Source organism: Echiichthys vipera, assembly GCF_963691815.1.
Source record: "Echiichthys vipera genome assembly, chromosome: 1".
Taxonomy (NCBI): Eukaryota; Metazoa; Chordata; class Actinopteri; order Perciformes; family Trachinidae; genus Echiichthys; species Echiichthys vipera.
This window is the reverse complement of record NC_139826.1, coordinates 18,934,055-18,945,880: the sequence shown is the minus strand read 5'-3', so window position 1 is coordinate 18,945,880 and position 11,826 is coordinate 18,934,055. Positions and strand designations below refer to the sequence as shown.

Sequence of the window (11,826 nt, the reverse complement as noted above, 5' to 3'; positions counted from 1 at the left end):
AACCCTTTGCTAGGTTATGCAAGATCAAATTATCCTAATCATGTGATGTCACAGTTAAGTTTCACAGAGAGATGTATGATGAGTGATTCTTGGATATCCTGAAAGCAATTTCTTTGTGGGACCAGTGTAAACTGTTTACAACTTGAAGTGTAAGAAAACAAGTAGACAAAAATTATTTCTTGACCACTGGTCAATATTTATACTTTCTCAGAAAAACACAAACATCGATCAATGAATCGGCTATAAATAAGACTTTTTTTTTTAAGAATACAACAACCATAAATAATACTGCCAGTGTAAAAAAAAAAAAAGGAAAAGGTTTTTATAACTATACAGTAGGTTTTGTACACAAAAATCCATCAAACTTACACAGAAATTCAACATCTTGCTCTGATTAATACTGTTTCTATGATGTTTAGCTTCTGAAAATTAAAGGCCCAATCTGAAACAATGTTTCAGTCTTGCTATAACAACAGGACATAGATTTTTTTTTCATTCTTAAAATTATTACATTGTTCATAATACAAATTAGGCCAAAGACAAACACTACTGAGTCTGGATTTCACTGACAGCTACACTATGAAATCCAACCCAGACAGCTTCTCTACAAAACTTGAACTGTACGTCAACAACTGATAGGGTTAAAAAAAATCTCAGCTTGGGCTTTCAAGTTACATCACAACAATCAAACGGCACATGTGTGATTCCCAGCCACATTTAAAAACAGTAATAAAAACAGTTGGCATTTTTTTGTCATAAAACAAGCCCATGTGTCTTATTATTACAACTAAAAGACCGCTGCGGCTGATCATGTGTAAGCACACTAGGCGTAATTACTTGCTGAAGCAGAGGAGAAGACTGAAACATTTGACATTAAATAATGACTTAATAATGACTTGATTCTTAATAATGTGAGTAGAACCTGCTGTAGCAAGTCTTTCTGTGTTGAAAACCCCCCAAAACTAAACTACCTACAGTTGGCAAGCAGAGATGGTTCTGAATCTGAGCAGAATTTAAGATATAATGTTTTGTATAATCACAATCCAGATAGGGATACACAGGGATACACAGAACCAACATCCTGCAGCTTTTTATCTTACAGCCTACACAATCACAGCAGGGTTCATATCTTAACCTTAATCATGCGTCTACTATGAGTCCCTACAGGGAGTCATACACACAGTGGGGCAAAATGATACGACACCTGTTTTAATATAATTTAAGATAAATGCTACAGTAAAACAACAATTATTATGCCCTTCCCCACAGGTCTTTAGGTCTGGCTTTCTTTTATAACTTTGGATCCGAACAACATTCAAACATTATTAACACCGTACAAGTGCATTTGGACATAATCAAATTGAAATAAAAAGAAAACGTTTTACAATATTTCTTTCTTTCTATATCATATTTGCAGCACTGTAAAATGTCTAAATAAATTCAAGGAGCCCCATTGTCACCCAGCCGACACCAAGAACCAGGTGTGTATGTGTTACTGTTTTGATTTTGAAATTAGTTCTGAATTGCAACTGTGATATGTTAGACGTAGGGATCCTACAGATGAGTGTCGGTGAACATGGTGTGCTCCTTTTTCACGGATCTTAAGGCCTGGATGGCGTCCACAAACTCATCTTCCTCCACATACTAAAAGAGAACAATTAAGATCACAATTAGATCTTGAGTATTTAGAAAGAATGACACCAGTTATGGTACGTACTGGAAGTGATACTCTGTGGAGGGATACACCAACTTGTTGAAAAGTAATTACTTCAACCAAGTTAGCAGCAGATGATGATAATGATGCGCATTGTGCTTGTCTTCTTCCAGAGCACATTCTTTAACTTTGATATATGGCCAATTTCCCACAAATCATTTCTCAGAGAACATGATACATGGTGGTCCTGGTATTCTTCATAGGCCTTAACTATAAAACAATGTCTGTCAGTATTGGAACTATAATCATAATTAACATATTTCCATCCTCACCAGTCCAGAGTCATGTCCCATCGGGTTGTCCCAGCTTCCTTCCTCCATCATTAGTGACTTCCTGTCAATTAGCTGACTGACGCTGCGGTGCAAAGGATGCTGAGAGTAGGCCTGACTGAGGTCTGTTTGGCTGGGGACCCGCAGGACAGACATGGGGCTGAACCGCGAGCTGCTGCCGACTATCTTTGTGTCCGTCAGACCCTGAAAATAGATTTTTAGTTTAGTTTTTAGCACATTAAAAATCATATATACTTTATATGACTTCAAACCATTTTAAATACATGCTGTAGTTTTTAGTTTGATCAAGGATCACAATGACTCACGACTCACCTAACTCTTAAAAACTAATTTTCATGTTACTAAAATAATAGGCAACCATTGGCAGCTAGGAAAAACTTTGGCATATTCTTAAAGACCAGTGTAAGTTATACATAATTGTTCTATGTTGCATGGGATAAAACATGCACATCACTTATTTTCATCCAATAAAAATGTTGTTTCAAAGCTCAAATGCAGCATTTCTGTGATCTGGATATTATCGTTATATTAAACTAAACTAGGGAAATGTGGAAGTAAATATATTTGTGATTCTGTTGCCTCCCGGTATTCAAATATGTATTTGAAATGTAAATAATATATAATACTGAGAAATATTATATTTGGAATATTGTTTTAATTGCTTAAGAGCTGTCATTGTAATAATTTCAACAATCAACAGGGGGCAGTACTCAGCTAGGATTGGCCCATTGGATCATACAGAAGAGCGGATGTGAAATAGAGTACAATGTCTTTTTTCAACATGTGTTCAAGAATCAACAAAAATGCAGCAGACACACATGAAACCAATTCCAATCAAAACAAAGTACAACATGACGAGAAAGTACATCACATTTCATTGGCAGATGAAAAAATCGACAGACATGTACAACATGTCTTACCTTTATAATAATTAATCTTATTACACATACAGACTGACACTCGTAGCATGCATTTACAAACATGCATAGAAAGACACCCACACAAATGGACAATCCCGTACCTCAGAGTACACAGTGAAGCTTTTAAGTATAACGTTGTTCTCAACACAGTCTGCTACAGTGTCAAACTGCAGGGGCACAATAAAATAAACATTTAGGGTTTTGACAGTTAATATAGAAAACAGTCTTACTGTGGGACGGTCAGGACGGAGCACAGAGCTGGAGTGATGTTTAGAACACAACTCAGGACAGGGCCTCTGTGTGTGTGTGTGAGAGAGAGAGAGAGAGAGAGAGAGAGAGAGAGAGAGAGAGAGAGAGAGAGACAGAGAGAGAGAGAGAGAGAGAGAGAGAGAGAGAGAGAGAGAGAGAGAGAGAGAGAGAGGATGGAGAAAGTAGTAGTGTAGAGAGGATGGGAGTCAGTGACGACAGATATATAAAAAAAAGAAAAAATAGAGAAAGAAAGATTGTTAGTGAATGAAAAAGAAGAAAAAAAGAGTGAAATTTTAATACAATTTTAAAGTATTATGTGCGATAAAATAAATAGAAGAGTAGTAAGACTAGAATGGACAAAAAAGGAAAAAAGTTATAAAGTAAATGAATAAAACATCAACATTAGCTGCTTTGCTAAAATATGTACATTAGGCCAAAATAAAGAGTTTTGACTCATTCGCCATGTGAGTTCAAGAAATCAAACAAAATACTTTGTGTGCCCAAACTTTACTTCTGCTTTCACCTCTTTGTAAACCTGACTACCTATCTCTGACTACCTATCTCTGTCTCCCTTACTGTCTTCTACCCTTTCAACTATCGCGTCATTCTCTTTTACTGAGCTCCTTGTTTCTCTGCTCCTCTCACCGTGTACATCTCTCCCTCGGCCTTCCTGGTCTTCTGGAGCATGACCAGTGGGGGGCGCTCTCTGGCTGATGGATTCTTCCTCAGGGCTCTAGAGGAGGGAAAAATCATTCACACCCTTTTGTCCCTTTTTGTTTTTACATAGATGGTGCTGTGTTTTGTAAAGTATTTCTCAGTTTAACGTATTAGTGCAGTTAAATTTTAACATGGTGAGTACCTGAGAATACATTCTATTGTATTCTATTGTATTCATGCTTACATGCTGCATATTACTTTAGAATACCTTTGGAGCACTAGACCCAGCAGTATAGCCAGCAGAAAAAGACCCAGCAGGGCTAACAACAAGATAAACCACAGCTCAGAGTAAACTGAAGGGGCTGACATGCTGACGTCCTCTTTACCACTGTCGTCAGGCTCAGGAGGACCTGCAGAGAGAGGGAGAGAGAGAAATACATAAACAGTAAAACAGGGATATTCAGGCTTGATTTAACACTAGGACTGATTACAGCACTGTGTGTGTGTGGGTGTACGTGCGTGCATGCGTGTTACCTAGGCCTGTGGCAGGGCTATATCTGATGGTGGGAGTGCTGGCACTGCCACTGTTTGTGGTACAAGTCACTTGAAATGCGAGTGCTGAAAGGAGCAGAGAAAAGGAAATTATTTCAGGTTAAAAAGATGTGACTGTAATGGAGGGTTGACTCAGACTTGTAGCCCTCTACAACGCTGCTTATATAGTCAAAATAAAAGATTGGTCGAGGACGATGCATTTGTACATATACTGCACATTTTTCTGGATTCTTCTCCTGTCGTCACTCCAACTCTCTCAACACACAACTACAGCTCAATCTGTCGCGGCGACTCCCAACTGTCTGAAACTCTCTCCTCACTTCAGCACACAACCTCAATCAGTGGCCCGTCCTCATTACCAACCTGACAGCCAATAACACAAGTTCTTATGCATTGAAGAATAAGATTAGTAGAATGAACTTTAAAAAACACTTTAATATGATATAGCTTTATGAAATCAGTAGCTTATTGCCCATTCTTTTTATGTGGCCCATGTTCTAGTCATCCAAAGATAATTAATTAAAACAATATTCCAACCTTAAATGGTAACTGTAATGATGCTAAAGGATTGATTTTTTTAACTAATCCTGTTAAACAATGTTAGGCTTAGAGGCTTCAGAGTCATAGTTTCTTTATTAATTAATTAACACACCAAATTTGATTTTATTTGTACAGTTCCTGCAGGGTACGTGTGCAGGGAGTAGCTGGGTTTTTAACATCGGTAGCGTGTGGTTGCTGCCAGCTTCACTGTGTGCATGTTGAGTTTTAATTGGTTGGTTCTGCAGGTTTGGAAGCTGTGCTGTGCTGGTATAAGGAGGTATGTATCTTAATCATTTAAAAAAAGATTGTACTTGTTTCACTTTTTGTTTTTGAGTGTGTGCTCTCACTTTTCTGTGAGGTGCGTGGAATATAGAGGTCGCTGTAGAAGCCAGTATAGACCCTCAGCTGGCTCTCTGTCACACTATACTCCTTCAGGTAGCCGTTGAGAGAGAAGGATCCTGTCCAGTCCAGCCAAATAACTGTCAGGTTGCTGCCCACTGAGATTGGAGACACATATTGGGGGGCTGGAGGGAGAGAGAGAGATAGGGGACAAGAGAATCACTAAATGTGTTTGTACGTTTCTTATGACTGGTTAGCTGAGAGGGTTTTAGGATTGGATACATCCATTACCTTCACTGAGTGTGGTTACAGTAGTCCAGTTGGAGGCAGTGTTGCCCATGTTGTTGAAGCAGGCGGCTCTCAGCTGATAGGTGGAGTATGGTTGGAGACCTGCACAGATTACTTCAGTTGTTAACACATAATACAGACGCACTTTGCAAGTACCGCTCCAAGTCATTATAATTAGCTGTTATCCTTTTTCAATGAAGGCTTGCAGTCTCTCAATCAGCCCAATATATTACTGTAAAGTGTGTTTTTAAAAATATCTTGACTTGACATAACCATTGAGTGACCTGTCACATTGTAGCTCCGCCTTTTGCCAAAGAAACAGATTTCCGTGGGTCTTTCAACGCAAGGGAGCGGTACAGGTTGGGGGGGCAGCGGGCAAGATGATCTGAGATGTAGCTCACAGCTGGAGACAGAGAGAAAGAGAGTAAGTGAGTAAGACTGAGTTTATGGTATGTGTATCTGTTCATTCAGTCTGTGTCACTCTTTTTTGAGTGCAAACTGTTTTTCCTATCGTTTCTATTCACCTCTCAATAACTCCATTAGGTGCCAGAGGCTCGTCCCACTCCAGCTGAACAGAGCGGGAGGTCAGGGTGACGAGGCGAGGAGGAGGCTGGTGGGCCGGGGGGGCAGCCAGTGTTCGGAGCTCACTCAGTGGACCCTGGCTACAGCACTGTCAAATGTTAAAAATCGAGAAACAAAATTCATGTTTGCATATTGTGTTTAGAGTACTTACTCAGGTGGAAGTCAGTTTTCTTGTGTTGAAAAGTACTTCAATACTAACTCTAGTTACATATGAAAACTGTGAAACAGCTAAAACAACGTCTGACCAAAACAACTGAATTTAAATTGTCCTGCTGAACACTACAACTTCAAATCTTCTTTCTTTACAAGAAATAACTCAAAGCAAACATAAATGGATTATTATCCTTCAAATCTGTCACATATCTCAGTTTCTACTAATTCACTTTGCTATTTTGGAACCAGAAGACCAGATAAGAACCAGACTGAGTCTGTGATCTCACTTTAATGATGAAGTGCAGCTGTTATACACTCCACATATTAGTATTATTACCTGGTAACAGGTGCAGGCTTCCACTCCTACCCAGTACTCGGTGTAAGGACGTAGACCATGGAGAGTCTGCTGATGAGATGTACCCTCTGAGAGCTACAGGAAGGGGGAAGTGTGAAGGTGAGATCTGCTTGAGTTTTGGGTGGTAACATAGTAATTGAGACGCAAACACTGGGCGGGTCCACATGAAGAAGGCAAAATAGGAGAGAGAATGAGAGGAGAGAATGAGTGTGAGGGATCACAGAAAATGGAGTTGTAGTTATAGAAAAGGGATGACTGGAGAGGAAGACAGTAAAGAAATCCAGCTGGGAAACTCAGTACAAGATATTAATAAGTGTTATTAAATACAGTATAATGGGTTTTACCAGAGTGTGGTTGTTGTGGTTCACTGAGAACACTCTGTAAAGGCTAATGATCCCATTGGGTCGGGCTGGAGGATGGATGTCCACGACTGCAGAGGTTGCCGAAACATGTAAGAAAATAAGCACGCCTACACCCTCAGGTGGGGCAGGTCCTGTTCTTCCACTGGCCCACGGACTGGCAAAGCGACCGGCCGAATTTACTGCCCACACCTGTCGGCCAAAACAACATATTAGTCAAAAATATGAGGACATTTATGTCACAAATATAATTGACAGTGAGTAGAGAGAGAACGTCTGAGACAAAGTGAGAGTCAGACATAAGCTATTTTTTTCTTCCGTCATTAGGATTTCAGACGCATTTTATTAACTGTTAATAATGAAAGCTTCTCTTAATTACCCAGAATCCACCGGACCACCAAAGGGATATAAGTCAATTGACTGGATCATCCATCAAAACTACCATCAGCAATGAGAGCAAAACCTTTTCAACATGCAACCCAACACTAACATATCTGCATGACAATCACTTTTCACCTTCATCAAGGAGTTACACACACACACACACACACACACACACACACACACACACACACACACACACACACACACACACACACACACACACACACACACACACACACACACACACACACACACACACACACACACACACACACACACACACACACACACACACACACACACACACACAGTAATCTTATTTGTGTGCTTGTGTTGGGTATAATTAGAGGGTGTACACAGCAAAGGGTCAGGCAGGGTGGAGATTTGCATGTGTAAGTCATCTGTAGCCTGTCAGAAGTAGTGCAGAAGGCAGATGGATGGGTCTGAGCTATACTGTTGAAAGTGTGTGTCTGTGTGTGTGATGTTTGTAGCTGTGATGGCGAGTTTTGTGCGTGTATGCTTGTGCATGCAAGTGTGTTACGAGTTGAATTAACCTCAATAATAGTCAATTAGGCCGTGATCAATCAGACTGATTGATCTAAGTGACAGCACAGATGGACTGAGATGGGAGAGGGGAAAGAAGAATGGAAGATGGAGAGACGGGGATTGGGGAGGAAGAGGACAAGACGAAGGCTGGACAAAGCAAAAACAGAGGAAGCAGGAGTGACTCCAAATTTACCTGCTTGGTAGATAACTATCATACTGATAGTTTTGCAGTTAAGATTGTTTTTTTATCCTCTGTATTTGAAGCAGTTGCATCATTGTGAGCATGCAAAAGTTTCTAAATGTGTCTCTTAAGTGTCACTTTAAAATGACATCACACAAATACAACGTTTTAGGGTCTAATACATTAAAGTCAAAAAAGGACAGACACATCTGTCCTTGAATGCTTATTTGGGGTATTATGTATTAATATTTGTAACTTGACTAGTTTCCTATCGTCCACTGGCCCATGAAACTGTCTGATGCTTGTAAAGGGGATGAGAGGAGCTGACATGATTGCCCATTCTTGTGGCCTACAACTGCACTTTATCTGCTAATAATGTATTCATCCTGTTCCATTCTCTTGTCGGCTTTTCACATGTGGCACATACTATGAGCCTTAGGTCCTCTTCTCAGGGTTTTCTAAGTGTACCGGTGACTTGGGGAGTGCATGCCTTCCAGTTGGCAGCCCCTAAGCTTTGAAACAAGCGTAAGGTCCTTGGACTCTATGGACTCTTTTAAAAAGAAGCTAAAATCCTGTTCAGACAGGCATTTATAAGTAGCATGTGATATCTTTGGTTTGAAACTTGTTTCTTATGTCTGTTCTCAGTGTATATTTTATTTGGTTTTATCTTTGTTTTATTTATTAACTGTATTTGATTTTACTTGATTTTATTACCTTGATTGTGGAACACTTCGTGACTATTGTCTGTGAAAGGTGCTTGCTTACATATGTTTGCAGCACCTTGTGTGTTCCACCTAAAATATGCATGAAATTAGCAACTGATTACTTGACAGTGCATTCAGACTGACAGCAACCCTTGAGCAAAACAATGCAAGGGTTTGCGTTGGTGCTGGTAAGAAAAGACAAATGCAAATCAGGAAGTCCTGTTTGAAGGCTTAACATACAAAAAGACACCACACATCATTTATACTTCTTTGAGGCAGGATTTTAAAACTCCAGAGAAATTATGGCTAAAACAATTTTCTCATCCATCCTAATGAAAGGAATGAGGGTATGTTAGGTAAAAGGCATGCTGTCACCCTGATAAGGATAAGGTCAAAGAGAAGTGTGCAGTTAAAGGCTGTGACTGAGAGATGTGACTGAATGGGGGGGATTGACTTCCAAATAACTGAATGAGTTTTGATTTATGTTTCTGCATGTATCAAGCGGAAACCTCTGGTGTTGTAAAATGAAGCCAACGCAGGAACTGCAGTTCCTCGAACTCACCAGTTTAATCATACTAAAGTCCCACTCCGGACACGCTGTGAAGTATGTAAAAAATGCTCTGCTATGATTACATTCTATTTAACATGGTTTTCCCAAATAAAAAGTACAAAAAAGGGCTGCCCACCGTTGACTGGTAAAAGAGCAGCACACATTAAAATGGAAATCAAAGAGATTCATTGAGCTCCGCAAGCTTGTTGTCTGCAATTAGGCCTATAGTTGGACCCAGACTGCTGTGCACTAAAATCGGTGACTAGCAGATGTATCAGAACGGTAAGTGTGGTTATTATCTGTAGCATAACATTTGTTTATGTTGTTTATTAGGTTGTAACTTGCAGTAACAGGCAGTAGCTGACAGGTATGATGAAATTTGTGTTTTCTCTCTGTACTGACAGTAAGCTCTGCGTTGGAGGTTTTCTTTTCCAGCTTTTGCACATTAGACAGCGATTGATTCACGATTTGTGACGTGCCAACTAAAGCTTGCTCACGATACATTTGAATCTCGGATTTCAGAGAAGTGCTCAGACATCTTCCCCTTCAGGACAGGAATGTGAAAACAGCTCTCTTGTGACAAACTTTGCACAGATACAGTTAAGGTCAGACCTTTAAGGGGACATAAGCATAAGAAAAACACAATTTTGAGTGGAGGGGGACTTCAACACTTAAAGTTATGCATAATTAAAGGCTTGGTGACAGGTGGTTGCCATCACAGGTGGTGAGCACAAACCGTAGGCTTCATTTGGCTTGCCTTAGCTTCATCCCCGCTCCACCTCTTTGCCCTTTTTTTGATTAGCCAGAAGCAGGTTGATCTATGGGTGGATTTTTTATGAATTTTTTTTTTAGGATATTTTATGGTTTGTGTCTGCATGTTATGTAATTATGCCAATAATCTTGATTGTATTGTAAAATTAACTTGTGATTAACAAGCTACTGCTGCTACTGTAATCATATTTGCTGCACCAAATTAAGGGCTTGGTTGAATTTGTCTGGTTAAATAGCCTGAAGAAAAAGTGCACCGAATAGCATCAGATGATGAAAAGTTTTCTACAACATATGTAGTTTCTATACTGTGGCTTGACTTGTTGCTTTAAAGAGTTTCAATTCAATTTTCTCCTGCCACCATATAAATGTATACAGTAGCTGTGGCAATTAAATATTTCTACCCAGCAACAACCATGTTCTTCCCTTGGTAGCAATACTGTTAAAGCTTTAACATGACGCAAGGCTTGTGTGCTCGATTAAGAAGTTTGTGCCACATAGACAGAACAGAGATAGGAAGTTCAAAACTAAAGTCGGTCCAGATCACCTTGCCCTTGATCCAGTGCTAAAAGGTAGAACTCTTTACGCCCTTATATCATCTGCAGACTTTTTACGGCTTTCTCTCGTCTCTTGTCCTCTCTTCTCCTATTGGGCCGTGATTTGGCTTATTGGACACAAAATAAAAATATACTCCGTAGCTGCCATGGCAGCAAATGAGCCACCATGGCAACAAACGACTTCAGGAAGCTACCAGCCAGTATTTAAGCATTTTTATTGGACGTTGAACTGCGGACTGGATTCCAGCACTCTGATTGGCCAACAGAGCTACTTGGCGGGTGCATCTACTTGGGGTGAAGGGGCTAAGTTGTGTGAAAGTGGGCAGTAATTAAAACCAAGCATAAAGCTGTCAATAGGAGCTTATGACCCAGTGTAATTAGCCTAATATGATTTCTCTCTCTGCACTGTGGTGTGCAATACTGAACTGACTTATCGTCCTTGTGTACGCCTGAAAAACAGAGAGAAAAGATGCCAAACAGCCAAATAAAAACAAATCCAGGCAGATAGATACAAAGACAGACAGGGATGCAGGTAAAAGAACAGACAAATGAAAATATAATGTACTGATTAAAAATGGAGAGAAATTACATAAAGAATAACTTCATATGAATATCCCAAAAATGTACAACGTCTCTGACACACACACACGCACACACACACACACACACACACACACACACACACACACACACACACACACACACACACACACAGAAGTTTACATGCACACACAAACACACAGTACTACTCTGTACATGTGTTCATGGACACCACACACATACCACTGCTTCGTCCACGTACCCCAATCCCCCACTGACAACTCCTCAGGGGACGTGTAGCGGTCACCATTAAAAGGTCTTTCCAATACAAGCTCTGTTACCAAGGGGGCTAACAGTTAATTCGATTGGCTGGCTGGTAATCAGGAAGTGGGGTGCTCTGAGGGCCCAGTGATTAATAGCTCTGTTGCCCGCCCGTCATCTCCCAAAGCCCCTCCCTCCCTCCCTCCTCCTGTCATAAATTAGGACCCTCGTAAATAAGGACGGCACCACAGTCAAGCAAACTCAATCAATTACACAGGTTCTCTGGCCTCCGTGCGTATGTCTGACAGGCAGGAATGCTAATGTTATTGTTGCTTCC

The 11,826-nt window shown here is 40.2% G+C and overlaps 1 protein-coding gene across 1 annotated transcript in view; it reads right to left on the bottom strand.

Moving 5' to 3' along the window:
- Positions 1-1,554: 1,554 nt before the first annotated feature.
- ush2a (Usher syndrome 2A (autosomal recessive, mild)) overlaps positions 1,555-11,826 on the bottom strand; it is a gene marked incomplete at both ends in the record, with an annotated part of 216,414 nt that continues 206,142 nt past the window's right edge. The window contains 12 exons of the mRNA XM_083919953.1: positions 1,555-1,644; positions 1,987-2,187; positions 3,026-3,091; positions 3,819-3,906; positions 4,099-4,240; positions 4,365-4,448; positions 5,270-5,446; positions 5,553-5,651; positions 5,834-5,952; positions 6,074-6,219; positions 6,622-6,714; positions 6,984-7,190. Of these exons, the coding sequence (XP_083776079.1) occupies positions 1,555-1,644; positions 1,987-2,187; positions 3,026-3,091; positions 3,819-3,906; positions 4,099-4,240; positions 4,365-4,448; positions 5,270-5,446; positions 5,553-5,651; positions 5,834-5,952; positions 6,074-6,219; positions 6,622-6,714; positions 6,984-7,190 (1,512 nt within the window). The remainder of the gene's footprint in view (positions 1,645-1,986; positions 2,188-3,025; positions 3,092-3,818; positions 3,907-4,098; positions 4,241-4,364; positions 4,449-5,269; positions 5,447-5,552; positions 5,652-5,833; positions 5,953-6,073; positions 6,220-6,621; positions 6,715-6,983; positions 7,191-11,826) is intronic.